Source organism: Ornithodoros turicata, chromosome 2 (genome assembly GCF_037126465.1).
Source record: "Ornithodoros turicata isolate Travis chromosome 2, ASM3712646v1, whole genome shotgun sequence".
In the NCBI taxonomy this organism is placed as follows: domain Eukaryota; kingdom Metazoa; phylum Arthropoda; class Arachnida; order Ixodida; family Argasidae; genus Ornithodoros; species Ornithodoros turicata.
In genome coordinates, this window is record NC_088202.1 from 61,746,755 (window position 1) to 61,766,352 (window position 19,598).

Sequence of the window (19,598 nt, forward strand, 5' to 3'; positions counted from 1 at the left end):
GGGGGGTTAGTCTGCGTTCTGGGCCGACTTCAAAGGGAGCTCTGCCGACATTCGTCTGGAAAGTGTGCCGGAGACCACGGGAAAGACCCCAGACAACACAGCAATGTTCTGGGATTCGACCCACGTCGGCATGAGTCTCTGCATGAGTAATTCGTACGGATGTGGCGCTAAGGAAAGACTTTCGTTTTCGAAAAGATCCTCAGGACATAAGCTGAGAACTGGGTAGTGTTCGATAATCGAGTGAAAGATTGCATTGTTGGCTACCTCGCGCAAGAAATTCGGAAAAATCACGAAGTGTCGCAGCAGTTCTTTTTGTATTTTCCTGGAATATGTTGGATATGATGGATTGGAATACATGTAATAGGCGTTCCTCTAGGGTGTGAAGTTATATTTATTGAGTTGAGCGTATGCAAATGAGCCACTCACAACCCAGCTCTTAGTCAATGTCGCGAGAGTCCTGGAATTCCGCGAATCGCGGAATTTTTTCGGTAGCGCTACCTGTTTACGAATTATTCAGCCGAGGATTCATGTGAAACACCCATTATGTATACACACATAATGACACAGGTGTTTACATGCAAAATTGGATGCACATAAAAACGTGTGATATGTGAGTTGCGTCGTTTCGAATGCTCCTGAAGCAGCTCCTCTTGCTGCTGCATATTTAGCCTCGGAGAGTTTTCTCTCGAGTTCTGCCACGTCTTTTCGGATACACTTTTTTTGCCTGTCATGCAGGTCTTCCAGCAGCTCATCGATGGCTGTCTTTTTGCAGCCTCCCTTGCCTGTTTGACTTTCTTCAGACGTTGTACCTCGAAACGCTCGCAGTTCAGGATGAGCATGGTATTGTATGTGTAAAGCAGTAGACTATAATCAATGGCTCTAACGACTTTTACTTGCGTGCTGCCTCTGTGTCTTGTGTGCCTTGTGGTTTGACGCAAACCGACTGCGTTGATCCGCATTAAAGTCGCCATCAAGTGATCGTTGCTTTCAAGAAATTGAAAAAGTTTTACTTGCATATTGCAAAGGTTCACGGGGAAGAATCGTGCCAACAATCTATGAATTATCTATGCGGACGCGTTAGATAAGCGCTGCGAAGCGTAACTACCACGTTCAGTTAAGATATTACAAGACTCATGGTGGCATCGCGCTCTCGGGTATGCCGCGATAAGGCTACTGCAAAGAAAGGTAGCGACAGGCTCCTTTTGTTGAGACAGGCGCGACTAGCAACGTTCCACGGCGCAAAAGTTGCAGATGACGGCCGCATCGAACCCGTGTGTTTCTGCACGAGGAAAACTTCGCCTACTGTGCACCAAGACCATCGATATCTTTGCATATTCGACATGAAATGGTGTAAAAATGCATCAAGCACAAATTAAACGCTCAATTATTCGGTTTTCGCGTTAAACAGAAGAAATTAGCCGAAACTGAGGTAGGAACTTTTCCGCGAATTATCCGCAGGTGCCGACATGCTTTTTTAGAAAAAGAGAACGGCGCTATTCTTTTCGACTCAACTTGAAGTGAATATATCGCGTCGAGATAGATACACCGGTCATAAACCACGAGTAGCAGCGTTTCGTTCTATGTTTCTTGGCTTTGAGTGGCAGCGCTCTACATTTTTGTAGTGGCAGCTTGAATTCACGTGATCAGACTACGGATACATATCTAGCGAAAATATATGTCAAGGAACCATGAGGAAAAAAACAATTAAAATGTGTGTCTTGGAATTTTTGGCCACTACTGTGCACAGCTACTTAGGCTTGCAAGTGTGGAAGAAAAATTTGTTCCCCTGAATAATGGACTTTTGCAATACAAAAGTGTTATGAAGAAAGAATACACTAATTGAGACAAAGCTTTTTACTGATTTGTTAGGATCCCTCAACAACATAGCCATAGATATATACCTTGATTTTACTAATGGCTGCGTGCATGCCAATGCTACGACTACCACTTCGTCTGGTTAGGTTCTCTGGGAGAGGATGTGTGCGTACGTACGTCACCACTCTCTGACCGTCATTACAACCTTTGAACGTCTTGAAGTGTTCTTCTTAAGCGAGAAGCGGGGGCAATGATGGAACTTTCAAAGTGAGCGCCTCCGACGTGTCTTCTAAAAGGCTCAACCGCTCCTACTTCGAGCCAGGATCGTTGTCAACGAAAGTTCCCTTGCAAAGAGTGTGGAGTCGGTGCCAGTGTTGAGCAGCGCTTGAGGGATCACAAACAGAGGTAACTGTCTGACTAAAAGTTCGGTGCCTCGCTTCTGCATCTCATGTAAAAAGAATACCGGATAATGCATTTTTTTCTTGACGTCACGATTCCGCAAGTTGGCTTCACTGCACTCTTCTCGCGTAGCCGGTTTGCATGAAATTGTTTGTTTTGTTTTCAGTATCAAGTTTGACTGGGGGGGGGGGGGGGCTTGGCATCTTGCCTTCCCGCCCCGAGACACCCACGATGCTGCGAAAATCAAGAGTTTCACTGTGAGGTGAAGCCGACTTGCGGAATGGTGCCTACACCGATGGCTGCTTCACGTTTCCTCTGCTTTTCACTAAAGTCATTGCTCCTACGACATTCGTTTCTGCTTTAGTTCCAGTGCTAATGCGCGTTGCCGTGTCATGTTGCACCACGCACGCCGAAATTGGCAGCTGTACTCTAGCTAATTTGTGCTACAAAGTACGCTGCACAGTTATGTCCCGCAGTGAGCCGCATAAATATGGGCGTCGTGGACCTCATATTATGTTTCTTTCACGTCTTTCATAGAACAGTGACGCAACATTACACTGAGTAACTGGTTTTCTGTAGTCAACGGCTCAGTATTGTGTGTGCCAAGTGAAGAGTTTTTGTTATGCAGGCAATTTCTCATTTTCTTCTTTTTTACAGCATTGCACAGAATCTGAGCCTCCTGAACGGGCTACGTCCAACGTTGCAGACACTGAATAACATGCAGAAAGGCCTGTTTCTGAGGGTCTGGAAACTGAACCTGTCGAAAGCTATATTTCGTCGGGCGAGATGATTCTGCTCAATAGCAACAACACGTAGCGTGCAGAGGATGCTGATCCCGATGCTGATCATTCAGATTTCGTTAGGACAACTCCAAGACAAAACTACCCAAACAAACAATAACTCGCTGACAGGCAATGTTGCTAGTCGTTGCATTTGTTGTTGCTGCTGGTATCCCATGGACCCTGGTTGATAGGTCATTGGAGCTCTTAAACGCCATCTTGGGGCAAGAAGTTTTCGCTTCCACAAGGTACGGTTTCCGGAAGCTGTGAAATCTGCAGCAAACAAACGCTGTGGATATTCATGGTTACTGCCCAACATGCCATTTGCTGACTAGGGTCACTGGGCTTGGATTTCAGCGCTGCGATATTTGCAAAAAGGTGGTGACCTCAGCAGAACAAGTGACGAAAGGGAGTCTCTTCGTAACGGTGGAGCTGAAACAAGAACTGCAGAACCTGCTCAAGGCCATGTGTGAAATTGTTGAGACGACCTCGAAAGACCTTGCAACGTCACCTCGCGGAAGAGTTTACCGTGACATAACTGATACACTACTCTATGGGAAGGTTCGGAATGAGAGCAACCTGTCGTGGTGTGGCCGGACTCTCACTATGAACAGCGGTGGTTTACGTATATCCTATGGTTCACCTGTAAGTCTAGCGAGGGGTCTGTTTGGCCAATACAAGTCTGGTTGAACTAGTTGCCTGTGCCACACCGTTGGAAAAACATGACAGCTCAAAGTTTGTTTGCTAAGGATCGCCCACCAGCTCATTTGTACCTAAAAAGATTTGTAGACAGGTTAAACGCACTGTGGAAGCTCACGTAGTCACGTAGTCTGGATAAATTGTGCAATGTTCTGACAGCATAGGGTCCTGCTGCGTCGATTAACCAGTACGTGCAGCCCTTCTGAATGTCAAGCAGTTCAACGGATAATAAGGATGGTCTCCCAGCTAACAGAGCTTTTGCTGTGTTCCACCGGAACCTCGTGGTATTGAGAATGGGATGGACGAGCTTAATCAGCGTGTGATAAGAATTCGCCCCCCCCTTTTTTTACCAGGTCACCAAGGACGCTCTCTGACATGCAAGGGCATATTAGAAAGCGACCAAGTGGAAGTGTTGGTTTCTATACTATGGGGTGCCCCTCCTGCAGGATATTGTTCCACGTGTATATCTAGCCCAGTTTTCCTTACTGTCACAGTGTACTCTTGCTGCTAAAAGCAACGGCAAATGAGCGCGACATCATGCTCGCTGGCAAAATGCTAGTTTCTGTAGGAAATGCCTGTTCTCTACGCCAAAGTTGTCAATTGCCTGTCAAGTTGCCAATGCCTGTTCTGTACGCCTTTTAACGTTCACCAACTTGTTCACTTAGCAAAATCAATGCCAGTGACAGGTCCGCTATGGGCTACCTCAACATTCCATTTCGGATGGGGCTAATGGTGACATCGTGAAGCTCGTATCGACAGCAAATGGTGTACCTCATCAAATAGCTGAGAGGTGCATCATGCAAGGATTACTGAAGTCCCTGACACATATAGTGACTTTTTTGCCCTCTCTGAAGCAACAGCTCCAGTTAATATCAAGAAAGCGAAAACACACACACACACACACTTTTGTTGGCTGCGGCAGTGCATTCAAGGCTTGGTTGCGAACACTGTTGGCCAGGTGGAATCAGTAGCTGAATATTTCAGAAGCAAGTTCAAGGGAAGTGTCGTCCATAGTGCTCAGTATAAAAGGCCAGGGAAAACATGTTCAGAGTAAATCAAACGAAAGACGTGCCGGCTCACGAGGGTGCTCATGATAAATGGTTATATTCCACTTCTGTGCCAAAGGTTAATTTCAGTGCAGTACGTTTTGCCTTTCCTTTATGATGTTGGCAATCCAGTTGTGAACATCCGGCTGTGCATCATCCCGCACGTTGACGTTATTTCGCAATGTGTGTATGCAGAATTGCGCAGCAAGATGTTGCAAAAGCTCCTAATCTTTATGAAAGATTAGGCAGCTGCAGCATTTGCAAAGAGTAAATACGACACCCTCCTTGATAAAAGTGAAATCGGGTATTGAAAAATGACATTAAAAGGAGCACAGAAACCATCTGAACTTGTTCTTTTTTTTCTCTTTTTTTTTCGCAGCGGCCTGTTCTGCAACGAATAAAATGAGCTCCTGTGAAAGAACGATGAGCACAGGTGGCCTACAGTGCGAGCGCACGGCTTCTGTTCCATACATTTTACAAAAATTATCTCGTCATGAAAAGAGCGCATCGCAGACCCTGAGGATGGCGTGACGTAATGTGATCGCCGGGCATGTGATAAATCACGTGCAGCGTCACAGCTCAAACGTAGCGTGAGCTGAGAAAAAACAGGCTCCGGGCTTTCTACCCGTCACGCGAGAGTCGTGTTGGCCAGCCGTTTGCGGCTGCTTTCATCAACCGTTTTCATAAGTTCAGTTGTGCAACTATAATACGCCGCAATGTGGAAATGTTTTGAATGGTAATTAAAACTCCTGGTGGACAGGTGATGAGGCAGGGTTTTGAGGCACATTAAATGTCACCTCATTGATCCTTAAAGACGTCAATATGCCCGTGTTTATAGGCTATCGTGTACCTTTTCGTACTGCACTACTTGTGACACATCTCTTGCACGGTCTGGACTCCCTCAACCACATGCACACACGCAACTCCCTGCAACGCACTGAACAGCCACAACCACATGGCCTATGAGATATCAAAGCAGAAACACCCCTGCACAATAGAAACCGCGTGGAAGGCATTTCGCACCTGTATGCACTTTACTGACAAAAAGCCATTGTCGTAATAACAAAGCCATTTCTGGCTATGTCACATGCGTGTTGTTTCTCGAGAGAGTGCACCCAATAACCATAAAAAGCCCATGGACGTCCTCATCTGGTCCAGACGTCCTCGTCCAATTTAAACGTCATTAGGACATCCATAGGTAGTGTCACAAGGGCTGTCAATTGCATGACAACCTGAGGATTGTATTTTGACATTCTGCTCTGGACGTAAGGTGGTTCTAAGGTATGCATGATACCAGGCACGTGCCCGATACAAGATTTTTCAGTTTAAATGGACAAAAATTGTTGTGTACAGCTTGCTATTTTTGCGTCTTGGGCCGCGATGGCTGCATTGGCTGCATGCCAACACGAACTCCCGCGTCATTGCCTGTTCACCATGCCACCAGCCAGCGCTGTTTGTCGCGCATGCGCAGTTTTGTGTTTTGTTCGGTTCGCTTTGGCTGTAACGGACGTTTCTCATCGCCGTGAGTGGTACGCATGATCTCGAGCGTATTATTGTTCCGCTAAGTCTGCAGCTATTAGAGGGTTTGTACTGTCGTTCTAGCAACCCGTCTGAGAAAGAGCCCGTAAGGAGAAATGTTTCTGCCAACCCCCAGCAGACCAGTCAGGCTCGTTTAAAATGTCAAGTGAGGACGCGGCCCTGGATCTGAAGCCAAAATCGCTCTTCGCCATCAGGATTTTTGCCGTGTCAGGTGTGTAATCAATATAACTGTGAAATAATATGTTCGGCTGTGCCATGCATTGTCATTGTAGATTTCACTCCATTTGCAGGCAATCTGAAGCTGAACAACGACAGGGAGATGGAACGCAAGATGAAACCGTGAGCGACTTTGTGCAGACGGTGTGTGTGTGTCTTGACAGCTACTGCACATGGCTATGCTGTCATCGTGTTTTCTGAAAAGATATTTCTTGCAGATTAGGCGTGTATGGCGCAACGTGCACCAGGAAGAAAGACGCAAGCATTGTGTTCAATGTGGCGGAGACTCATGCACGTCATTACCAGATTTGCAAATGCTTTGAGAAAGACAAGTGAGAATCTATGTGCTTTTTTTTTCATTGTTGTTCATCGTCCGATCATTGCGAATTTTGTGCCCGCGTGAGACGCTCAGGTGTGTTGATGATGAATGGGGATGCTTTCAGAGGTACGTACTCGTGAGTGGTGAATAAAGTGATTTCTTGCTGTTATGTACTGTTTCGCGTGGGTTTTTGCGGGTTCTCATCTCCCTCAGACATGAGCGGCCTACTTCGCAGAACATTGCACAAAGCTTGTAGACAGCGACGGGGAGGGGCGGTGAATAGCTTGCCTTGCTTGCTACACAGCAGCATTTTCAAGATTTCCATAACCAGCATCAATGCAACTATTGTGCCACATCAGCATCAAGGCAGCCCTCATGTTAGCATCAGCATCAGAGCGGCTGTAGTGTTAACATCAGCCTGAACAGCTCTGTTAACATTAATACCAGAGTAGCTCCAGGTGTTAACGTGAGCATCAAGACAGTGTCCCCACATCAAACCTGATATCACTCGCCAATAGGGAACACACCCATAAACGTGTGTTACCACGGCAGTGCCTCTGCTACTCTGGTTACATGCTATGTAGTACAATGTGGCTTAACCTTGTTATCTACACAACATGTATATTTTTGTCTCCATTCTGCTAAAAATGCTTATAAACCGAGCATATGTATAAGTTCCTAGCTGCTGTGGTACTATTGTAGTTTCCTATCTTATTTTGATTCATTCTAGTCTAGAGTATTTATTTTTATGAAAAGCTGTTTTACTGTACTTAGTCAGTACACCAATAAACGCTGAAGCGTAACCACATATTTACATCATGATATTGCTCAAAGTATATACACCTTGCATAACATAAAAAACGTCCCAACAAGGTACCAGATCATGTCTCTGAAAGACATCCCAGTGACATGATATGGATGCTTGTTTTAACATCCATAGGATGTCCACTCTGACATCATCGGGAGGATTGTGGACGTCCACAGGTAGTCCACATATCCTGCTAAGGATGTCTTGCAGTCATCCCAGGGACATTTATGGTTTACTGGGCACATACCACTAACAGCTGACAGTGAAATCAATGTTATACAGCTGTAACCAGTAGTACAGCATCTATGAGAAACTCAGACATTGCCACCAGGGCTGCGCCACCGTCGCGTCTTGGCCGACTTTTTTCGCGTATTTTTCCCCGCGCCCGGCGGGCAGCGCTCGGGTGTAGGCTCTTACCTGTGGTCGGAGCGTGGCCGGAGGGCTGCGTGCGCGCTTACACGCTCACATTTTTCAGCCTGGGCCGACTCCTTTCATCATTTTTCAATCTGTGCCGACTTCAATCGCATTTTTCCCCGCTACAACAGGCGTGCAGTAGGCGGTTTACATGCAAAGGATAGCCATACACAAAAGTACAAGCGAAAATATATTTATTAAAGTCATTAGTGTCAGGAATTATGCTGTGACTCTGTGTGAAGGAGAAAAACACAGCCAAAAACCTGAAGCAGAAGAAACATAATACGATACACGTAAAATATTATACTTATTACAGGTATGATGCAATAGCATTGAAGGGGTATCACACATCATACACAATATTTTTTATTAGTGGTAATCACGCAAGTTTTCAGTTAAGCAGAACTAAAATGGTACAGCACATTTAATCAAAGAAGATATTTCTTCTTCTTATACAGGCATACGGGTTCTTATACGGGCATTGCGGTATAGTGTTTGTTTGTTGTTTTCAATTTGGATTTAATTCAATTTCTGCAGCCCTGCTGGTGTGTACCACAGTTTATGCGATCCCAGACGATGGACAATGCGACTTCCTCCTTTTTCGATTCGACACTACCAACCCTTTTGAAGAACAAACGCCAAAGTAAGTCCTCTTTCTTTCTCTCTCTGCTGCCTCCTCAAGTGACCTACCTCCAAGTCGGCGAGAAGAAAAGACACCTCACTTGATGAGTGATGCATTCGTGAGAAGTGCTCTGTGCTCGTCCAAAATTGAAGTAGCCCATCCGTGCTTCTCCTATAGCCGTGTTCAGCTTAAGAAGGAAAATAAGTCTGGTCTGTCAACTATATACGCCGTTGGAAATGGGGAGGCGGAACAGCGCGTGGGGAGAAATTCTGCAGCGCCACCATGCGCAATCAGTAGGGCAGCGCAGTTGCTCCCACAATGTAGTTTCATGCGGCCAGTCTTAACAGTACGGAAACTGAGCCAGTGTGATATGTTGCATTGTCTGTGCAGGAGCTAGTGCGACCTCTGTGTGTTCGGCTTAGACATGTGCGCCGCCACAGCCGTCGGTAATTTGCGCTTTGCCAACGTCGACACGGTTTCCAAACCGGCGTGCCGAGGGCCACTTCGCGCCTATTTTCCGAGGCGAGAGCTCGCATTACAGCCCTCTCACGAAGTCGGATTTGCTTTTGTATGCTTGTAGCAACACAGAAACTATTCACATTTAAAGGTACGACGTAAGTACATCTCGCTCACGCACGTATTCGCCGATCTATTGATCGCGAAGAAGGTATACATAGGCCGCAGGCCGCTGCGACTATGTGCGGTTTGTGCTGGCGCCGCCGCCTCCGCCGGTGGTAAGATGGGCATGAGGCTGCCGCAAGTTGCATCGCCGCACGCGTCTAATCCTGCCATCAAATCAGTACGTGCGCTGTGCGGCTCCATGTGTACACAATGTCCGAGCTTTAGAGAGGGCCGTACGTATGTTACAAAGTGGTGTCCGTGCGCTCACGCTGTCTTTTCTTCGTTTCCTTTTCGTTGCTTATGCTATAATCACGCCATAACATAAAAATTGCCGTAAAAAAGTGTCAGCCGATCACGGAAAGCGTTGCAATTTACAGCAGCAGTTATTTGTGAGCTTTGTTGACCTGGGAAGACGTTTGCCATTGTAGCTAAATGACACAAGACGTTCCGTGGCGGTCTGCAGATTTGTGTGTGAAATGTTTGGAATATGATTGGGTGAAGCATATTAAAGACATAGACAACACGTTTGACAATGGCGTAGATACAGTTTTGAACATGTTTGAAATTGGCTTGTACCTGTACTATACGCATCGAACGAACGTGTTGTCGCAAAACCTTTCTTGAAATACCTTTGTGGCGCCAGTACGTTCCATTCCCTCCGCGGCCTCGCGGCGTCTTTTCAACTCACTGCGCGGCAGGCACGCACCGTCGCCAGGCGCCCACAGCTCCCCATAGAGCCCATAGTTTGAGATAATTTAGGCAACACTGGACATACGACCAATGAAAATGCGTCGTGATGTCTAGCAGCCAACCAATCAGCAACCTCTCAGTTTGGCTCGGCTTTCGGCCGGCCCTGGCTGCCATTGACTTCTACTGGTTTTCATACCTGGCGCCCGTTATTCCAAAATAACTAAGACATTTTTGATAGGCGAAGTACATATTTATTGATGCAACGTATAACCTCAAATGTTTGACTCATATATTCACCGTGCGTACAGGACGTTTTGTTTCTTGAATAGACAGCAACCAAACCAAGTTCGAACTTGCAAAGCACACATGCAGTCTACTTCTGGAGGTGAGCGAAGTCCACGAGTGCGTGCGTTTCACAGATGAGCATCTTCTTCTCATTCTGGCGATGCACCGTAGGTCACACAGTCACGGGAAATACTTTTGTCGTTAGGAACGCTCTCTTCTTAGTCACTGTATTTGAAAATGCGACAGCGCTCGAAAGTGTTCCTCAGGCGTCAGCTCACCAAGCATTCCAGTTCCGACCCGGCAAGAATGTCCGTAGGTTGACACTTTATCGGAGATCAGTACATGGCCAGAGTCACTATAGCTCACGAACAAACCCGCGCGTACACTTCCTCTTTGGTCGTTGTGGTCAACCGACATCGGCGTGCCGCGGAGACGCAGCGACCTTGCTTGGAGCTGCCCGCCTGGCCGACTTCCCAGCCCGCGAAAAGTGAGCTGGCAGATATTTCGAAGCTTTATCAACCAATCCCGGAGCGCGCATCCTCCTTTGACCAATGGGCATCCGTCATGATGCCTCACGATGTAATACCACGTGACTGTGACGTGATTTTATTTTTCTACTGCTGCAAGTGCGGGGAGCTGTGGAGGCCTGCCGTCGCGTTCTGACGACGTACGCGCCACTGGTGATTCGCTCGGGCTGCATCGCTCGTCCCAACCCCTGCACTACATCGCCATGTTGCCGCCGCTCGGAGGTCTTCTTCCGCACATAGGTAGTTTTGTTCGTTTCCTTCGTCGGTAGTGATGGGCCGAGAATGAATTATTCGTTCTCGGTCAACGAATCACTACCTTGAACTGAGTGAACCGATTCACCTCCCTAAAAAGGATTCGTTAATTGATTCACCTTCAATGAGGGTCCTCAAAAACGACAATGAAGAAGAGGAAACATTCTGATTTCGAAGCATTTGACAGAGGTCGGCGCGGCGCCATCTCTGAATGCCAAGTGCAATCACAGCACGCATCCACAGTGACGTGCGCATGCGCGCACACGGTGTGGTTATGGTGAGGGCACGGCAGCACGGGGGTGTACCCTGTTACCCACTCTTAATAATACAACTTTTGAAATCCACGCTAAGAAACTCACTCTTCAAACTCCATCCCTTTGAAATCCATGCTGGCCAATTTCATTTCAGTTCAGCCAAGCCCGTCCACTTTGTTTCTCCGATTTTCCCGATTATTTTTTATGCGAGAGTACTACCTCTGTGATGAATAACAGCGCTGGTGTCCAAGTCCTGGGAGCACCGGTTGCCGCTAAGAAAAATGAAACTCGCACTGCGCGAGATACAGTTGACCTTGAGACGGCGCTCTCCTCGCACTTTGGGACCGCCTCACCTGCTCTCCCTAAAAGGAACGGCACCAAATTTTTTCCTCTCGTACATGATGGACTACTACCTTCACACAAAAATTATTATTTCTTGTGCGTATTGAATTCGAACTTTGTACCCGTGTCCCAACGAAAGTATACATTCAAAATAGATAAATTTTATATCCTATCCTTTTTTAAGTTTTTATATGGCCCCTCTAATGGTATTATTTGATTGGCTATATTCAATGTGGTAGAGGATGTATATTAGTCAACAAACGCGGTCCCCTCAGAAAATGCGCTATGTTTGTAAAGTTATTCCTGAAAATCACCGGACCCGATTTCATTGAACATTTAGTCATTTACTTATTATCGTATTACCTCTCAAGGGACACCAATTTCATTTTGGCTAAGTGTGTAGAACCGATAATACGGTGCCAAAAAGCAGCGCCAGTATCGTATGACCGTTCGCCACCACCGCGTGCGCACATGCGCGAAGGATGCTTTCCGCACAACAGAGAGATTCATACGGATGTTGCTTTAATAATCTCAGGGTGAAGCGGTTGTTACTGAACAGTTTTCTTTGTTTTTTGTAGTGTTTGTTCTTCGGTGACTAGTCGGGGGCTCTCACATCGGGGGCTTCCAATTTACTAGCACACGTGTAGGTGTGTTATGCAACAGTGGAAAGCCTCTACTTTCGCATCGCTAGTTCCTACAGATGAATTCCGTAAAGGATTCTCGCGTTGCGGGGATGACGTAGGGAATGGTCGTTTCCGCCGTGACGGCGTCTAATTTTATGGCAGAAGACGTCCTTTCTTTTGAGATATGCAGCCGTCATAACGAAAATGACGTTGCCGACGCCAAAAAAATTTTAGTATGCTAGGCCAGTGGTCACTTGTGACTCGGAAAGGTGACCGTGTGAATCTGGCGAGTTTCGGCAGTGGGCGATTGAGTTTTGACTTTTACGTGGAAGTCTTCATTCTGCCTCTACACTTGCAATTCTGTTGTGATGGCACGAAACGTGTACAGTACTCAGCGTGTGTTCTGTGCGGATTATGCAAATTGCCACAGGAAGAAAATATTCAAGCAGTATGGATTTGTGTCTGTTTCAAGCCTGGATGTGAATGCACTGAGGGAGGTTGTAGTATCTTGACGTCTCACTCCAAGACACAAAGCGATATCCAAAAGGTCAACGCAGCTTTATTTCTGCACAAGACGAAACATGCGGCTACAGCAAAACAGGGCTGCTGCCCAGAACGAAGGTAGATGACGAAGTGTGCACGCGATGCACGCGCAACCGACCAGCTCGGCGAAGCGCCAACAAAACAAACACCACAGAGGTTCTGGGCGCGGAGGCGCGGGACCTTGTGAACGACGAACACGAACTGTGCAAGAACTGTGCAAGGTGTTTTCAGTCTGCCATAAACGAGCTCCCTTTGCGATTTTCTCCTACACCTGCTTGTGATTCAGAGTATATCCAGGGAGATGAAACTATTGAGGAAATTAATGAAGGTATTTCTTCAGCTCAAATTAACATTAGCCCGCTAAAGAAACCAGCTTCACTGAAAAGCGAGCGCCTAGAATCCTATACAAGAGAGAACTGGTGCTCTGAGGCTGGAACAACATAGAAAGGACAAATACATACAAATCCTCAAATTGCCTAAGAAATGAACGACGAAAGATGAAAGTTACTGAAAAGGTTAGCCAGCTGCAGGACTCGAACCCACATCTTCTGGATTAGTGGTCGAGGGCTCTACCAATTGAGCTAAGCTAACACGCCTTCTCAGCGACTTCCAAGGGTGCGTGATCTGAAGGGACAAACCAGCCACTCTCTCTCCTCCTTTCACTCTTACAGCTGGCTAACCTTTTCAGTGACTTTCATCTTTCATAGTTCATTTCTTAGGCAATTTGAGGCTTTGTATGTGTTTGTCCTTTCTATGTTGTTTCAGCCTCAGAACATCAGTTCTCTCTTGTTCAACAGTTGCCGCTTGCGTCGATCCCGTCGTATGAATGTGTGTATGAGTGAGCAAAAATATTAGTGAAAGGAGGATGAGTGAGAGAGAGTGGCTGGCTTGTCCCTTCAGATGACGCACCCGTGGAAGTCGCTGAGAAGGCGTGTTAGCTTAGCTCAATTGGTAGAGCCCTGGACCGGTAATCCAGAAGATGTGGGTTCGGGTCCTACAGCTGGCTAACCTTTTCAGTGACTTTCATCTTTCATCGTTAAAATCCTATGTTTCGCGAAAACAGTAGGAAGTTGCTGATGCATTCAGCAGGACAGTACGCCGTACGATTGGCGATGCGTATGAAGTAGAAGAACCAAAGACCTCAGACATAACATATCCTGGGTCTTCCAACATTTTGGAAAACATCGTAACTGCCTATCAGAAATGCACCTCACACCGAGAAAGGTGCCAACTCCTAACACTTCTTCCAGAAAACATCTCGAGAAAAGAAATCCTAAGGTTAATGCCTGAGGCCACCAGGTATGTGATACAAAAATCAAGGGCACTGAGAACTAAGCACGGAGTGTGGGCGTCCGCGGAAAAATATACTGGCCAGGCCCACCGAGAAAAACGATGTAGCAGCAGCATTACACTATTACTTGGCGGATGTTACTGTTTCATTCACAGTCCAAACAAAAAAGACGTGATTCACGTAAAAGTATGCGGAAGAAGGGAACCTAAAGCGAAACGCTTCATGACTCGCTCAATTAGAGAGGCTTACGACCTCTTCAAGAATGCTCATCCCGAGATCAAAATGGGAATCACGAAGTTCTATTCTCTTCGTCCAAAATGGGTTCGCACATTGCCACGTCAGTGCGTGTGTCTACTGTGCAAACTTTGACATGCTTGTCGCGGCAATAAATAGTGCATCATCACAGCAGATAAGTAATATGTCGTAAAATCAATGTGTCTCTGTGACCCGTCCACAAACGCATGTTTTCTACAAGAGTGTACGAACTGTAAAGGAGGAAAATGTCTTACTCTAAAAAAGCTACAAATCCACCGAGATGATGACGTGAGTATGGCAACCTGGGGCCATGGTGATCTGATTACTAAGACATTAAAGGCGTCATCGTTCTTAAAGGAAGCTAAGAAACTCAGTGTGGTCTTCATCAGGCACGAGCGAGTCCAGAACATCCAGAGGAATGCTATCTGACGTGAGAAGTCATTTCCGGAACAACTTCACGTCATTTTACATTTCGACTTTGCCGAAAACTGGAGCATTTTATCAACCCAGGTGCAGGCACGGTACTGGAAAACCGATCAGATTTCGATATTTACATGTCTCGCAACGACAGTGCTTCATACGAAGAGCTATGCAACAGTGAGTGACGATATGTCTCAGACACGGAACATGCACTCCTCGCTTTGAGCAAGGTGATAGAAGCTCTGGAAGACACGCTGCACTTATTTTCGCATGTCATCTACGTTTCAGATGGTGCAGCTGCACACTTTAAAAACAGGTTTCAGCTGTACGAAATGAGTAAGAACTGTCTCCTGTTGAAATGGCTATTTTCTGCCAGTGGACATGGTAAAAACGCTTGTGATGGGGTTGGTGGCTCCTTGAATCACACTGCGACTCTGCATAACATGCGCTGCCCCGTTGCTGATGCTATTCAGACACCAGGCACTTTCGTGCGTATTTTAACCGGAAAGGCGCATGCCACTACTTTGCTTCACCTCCCCTCCAGTGAAGTGAGAGAGTTCCGGGCAGCCAAACAAGAGGAGTGGAGGTCTGTGAGTCCGGTTCCGGGGATTCATTCCTCACACGTATGGCATAAGACGCCAAATAATGAATCGGCGACTCGAGTTTTGCTCAACAACTGCTGAGGACATTACCCCACCACTGTGACAAGACTACATAACCAACTATATGCTTCCACTACTCAATTTCGACACATCAGTGTTGCTTCACCGTATACAGCTAAAGCACTGATCTGGTTAATCTGTCAGGACGGCCTGGTTTTCATTGTGTAATTTCTAAATACTCCTGTTGACGCTAATAAAACAGTTGTCACATGAACAGAGGATACGCATGTGCGCACGCGGTGCTGGCGAACGGTCATACGATACTGGCGCTGCTTTTTGGCTTCGTATTGTCGGTTCTACACGCTTAGCCAAAAAGAAATTGGTGTCCCTTGAGAGGTAATACGATAATAAGTAAATGACTAAATATTCAATGAAGTCGGGTCTGGTGATTTTTTTACTAATATACATCCTCTACCACATTGAATATAGCCAGTCAAATAATACCATTAGAAAGGCCATCGAATGTGCTTTCGTTCGATATAAAATTTATCTATTTTGAGTGTATGCTTTCGTTGGGACAATGGTCCAAAGTTCGTGCAAGATCGCGCTCCGGAGCGATGTTGCGAATTTTTATAAAATTCAATACGAACAAAAAATAATTATCTTTGCTGGAAGGTAGTCCGTCATGTATAGAACGGGAGGAAAAAAATTAGTGCCCGTTCCTTCTACGAAAAGCCGGTGAGGCGGTCCCAAAGTGCGAGGAGAGCGCCGTCTCAAGGTCAACTGCATCTCGCGGGGCGCGAGTTTTATTTTTCTTCACGACAACCGGTGCTCCCAGGACTTGGACACTAGCGCTGTTATTCATCACAGAGGTAGTACTCTCGCATAAAAAATAATCGGGAAAATCGGAGAACCAAAGTGGACGAGCTTGGCTGAACTGAAATGACATTGGCCCGCTGTCAAAATAAATCACATTGGGTCTATACAGTCCAGTGTTAAGCATGGTTTCACGTGAGAAAATCAGTGTTCACACAGAGGGTCACACTCCAGAATAACGAGTCTTTATGCAATTCTGTGTCGTATTCAGCATGTATCTCTCAATTATTCATTAATTTAATTAAGTTATAGGTGTAAATAAGTACGCGAATGAATATTAGGAAAACAACGCTTCAGCGGTTCGCCTACCATTGGGAACGAGGCTATCTGAGAAAATCCAGTAACGACGGAGCCGTATGGTGTTGCAGATGTGCTGCAGAAAAAGGATAATCACTGCAAGCTCTAATAAAGCATATGTTTCTTGCGCGGATTTCGTCAGGTATTTTTCAGACGTGTAACGACTTGGTGTGCTAACACGCGTGCAACTCATGAAGGAATTCATGTGTGAAGTGACATTGATGCAGTCGTAGCTGTTTTGGGTAGTGAAAAATGTCCAGGATGAGCAACATATAAAACGTACCGCAAAACAGCTGTGTCAACCATTTGTCACGACGGTAATCACGTAAACATCATGTAGACGTCTCTTGCTTTCCTCGGCCTCAACCTACGAAGAACCGCCAATGTTATGTTTGATAAGCGTCGCGAAAAGTGGTTCAGCAAGGCAAAAGTGTGCCGGGAACACCGTCATAGGAGGGAGGTGTAAACGGTAATGGTAACGGTAAACAGATCACAGTAAACGGTAGCAAAGGACTGTTACTGGTCATGTAGAAAGCAGATCTCGTTGACCAACAGATCAATGGATTGTACAAATTGTCTTCCTGTCAATGGACAACTGACATTTTCTTCCCTTCTATACTGAGAAATTTTGATCCAGAGCTCAGTTTCTGGATGCCACAAAACACTTCTCACCAAGATGGTGCACTGTGACTCAATGGGGCATTTACAGCTCAGTGGCATTACCACCTGAGGCAAGTTGCCTACCTCAGATGCTGTCACTGCTGTGCTGTACAAGACCCAGAGCATATTCTTCGTCATTGTCCACACTATCAAGCTTTCCAAACTGCCATTTTCGGATCCCTTAATAATCTGGACTCCTGCCCCTCTCTCTAAAATTGCTTGGCCTACGGCTAAATCGAGCCCACGAATGCCTGCCCTCAAAGCTCTTCAACAATTTTCGACTCCATGGGACATTATTTCCTTCGTCACACCACCAGCAGCTATGGGGTAGAGTATCGCCCCTGGCGATGAAACTCACTGTCCATCTCAAACGTTGACATTGGAACGATTAACTCCATTTCTGAACAGCATCTGCAGCTTCTGCGAGGCGGTTTAAACCACTCTTATAACTACATGTGTAACCTAGGAATGCTGGTATGTGGGTGGAGTGGCTAGTTTGCCACAGTACCACAAATAGAAACACAAATGGCTGATAAGTCTTCTACAGAATCTGGGCCAAGAGGATGAGCACTTGGAATGATCACGGTTTTTAGTACCATGCAGAGGAAGAATACCTTCATCTTTTGTACTACTTTTTCTGAATCAGTTGTAATTATGCTGCACCTACATAGGCAGCAGTTAAAATGCTACTCACAATTGCCAAATCGTCATGCTAGCAATCAATTCTTTTTGCAGACTTTAGTTGGTGATGTGATGAATGTTTCGGTGACTTGCGTAGCCCGGTTTCACCAAGTCTGGTTAACTGAACCAAGATCAAGAGTTGGCAATTCTTGAACTTAACACAGAGTTCTTTTTTTTCATCGGTGATTGTGGTGAATGTTTCAGTAATAATAACTCCTTTAGTGAAGCAGAGAGCTTAATGACCGTTCGTCTTAGTTCAGATGCTGCAAAGGTTGGTAAAATTAGGTCATAATGTAGCCTCTGTAATCTGGTGCTGTGCAATGCGTTTTTCAAGGAATTCAAACTACAAAAAAAGTTAATAATAAATTTGTTGGCATAACTATACCTACCTACATAGATGACCCGGACAGCACGTAAGAAACTCAACAGAATATAAATGTCATCATGGCGTTGGTAGACAAGCTGAAACAAAAAAAAAAGTCGTAAGGGGAGGGCTGGGTGCCATTAATGGGCACTTGTTCGCAGCCTCCTCTTGAAAGAAAAGGACAAAGTCGCGTGGTCTTTCAGAGACCACCGTAATCCCCTCAAGACCGTGCCTTTCAGGCGCGAACTTGTCCGCCTCTACACTCTAAACCCGGTAACGTTTCTGTACCGCCTCAACAAGAGTTACATTTTTTTTTACCTCGTACCTTCTGTACCTCGTTATTTAGCGGTACAGCGAACCTCATAGCAGAAGCCGGGATGATGGGGTACAGCGCACACTTTTATTAATAGGGTACATAAAGGTAGCATGCGCGATTCCCGGTCGACTCGCAGCCCGGATTGACACGACCGTGCAAGGACAAGCAAACATGTTTGCTCGCCCTTGCTCGGTCGTGCCAATCCCAGCCTCCAAGCAGACGGGGAATAATAATAAGTATAAAACACGTAGTGTAGATAGCCAGGTCGCCACACAGTCAGACTGCGCCATCCAACATTTTATTACATCCACATACCGTACATACCTTGAATGATATCCAGCAGCAAACACACAGTAGCCGCGCACAACACAACACAGTTACGGTGGAGTCTGAAGTCATACAACAGGCAAGAACAAAACGAACAAGCGTTCAGTACAAGGGAGGCCACACGTCGCTATGTCACTGTACATTGACGGCAAACTGTGTCCGGGTGCGGGTTGTGAAGTAATTCCGTAGCGCATGTCAAGAAGTGACAGTACGCCTGGGTGACTGCATGGACCAGCAGTCTCACTGAAAGGACAAAAATGGTTAACATTCCAACTCTGTACAGCAAGCTGCTTCGCCCATCCGCTTACCGTTCTTTTTGCCATCACTCTGCAAATACACATACAAGTTCGCATTGCTTTAACTCGCACAATCTGCTACGTCAATAACACCTCTGTCCGAAACTGCAGTATACTCTGGGTATCACAGTATCTGAAGTTGATTTTCATGCGCTCCTCAGTGAAAAACGTTACAACTGCACCAAGTTTTGTCCTTACCTTGGTTCCTGAACTGCCGCTTACCTCGCCGATCTTGTACGCTCAGTGAATCGTCGTCCAGTCACGACGGTACCCAATTTTGTGGTTACCTCGGTTCCCGGACTGCCACTTACCTAACACGCCTCTGTAGGTATAATATAGAAAGTAGAGGTCAATTTTCGTACGGTCAATGAATCGTCGACAGTCATATTTTGTCCTTACCTCGGTTCCCGAACTGCCACG

The 19,598-nt window shown here is 46.1% G+C and overlaps 1 protein-coding gene across 1 annotated transcript in view; it reads left to right on the forward strand.

Annotated features, from left to right (window-relative positions):
* Nucleotides 1–19,598, forward strand: part of LOC135383608 (serine-rich adhesin for platelets-like) — a 132,079-nt gene that overhangs the window by 15,386 nt on the left and 97,095 nt on the right. The window contains exon 3 of the mRNA XM_064613000.1: nt 8,572–8,677. Within this exon, the coding sequence (XP_064469070.1) occupies nt 8,572–8,677 (106 nt within the window). The remainder of the gene's footprint in view (nt 1–8,571; nt 8,678–19,598) is intronic.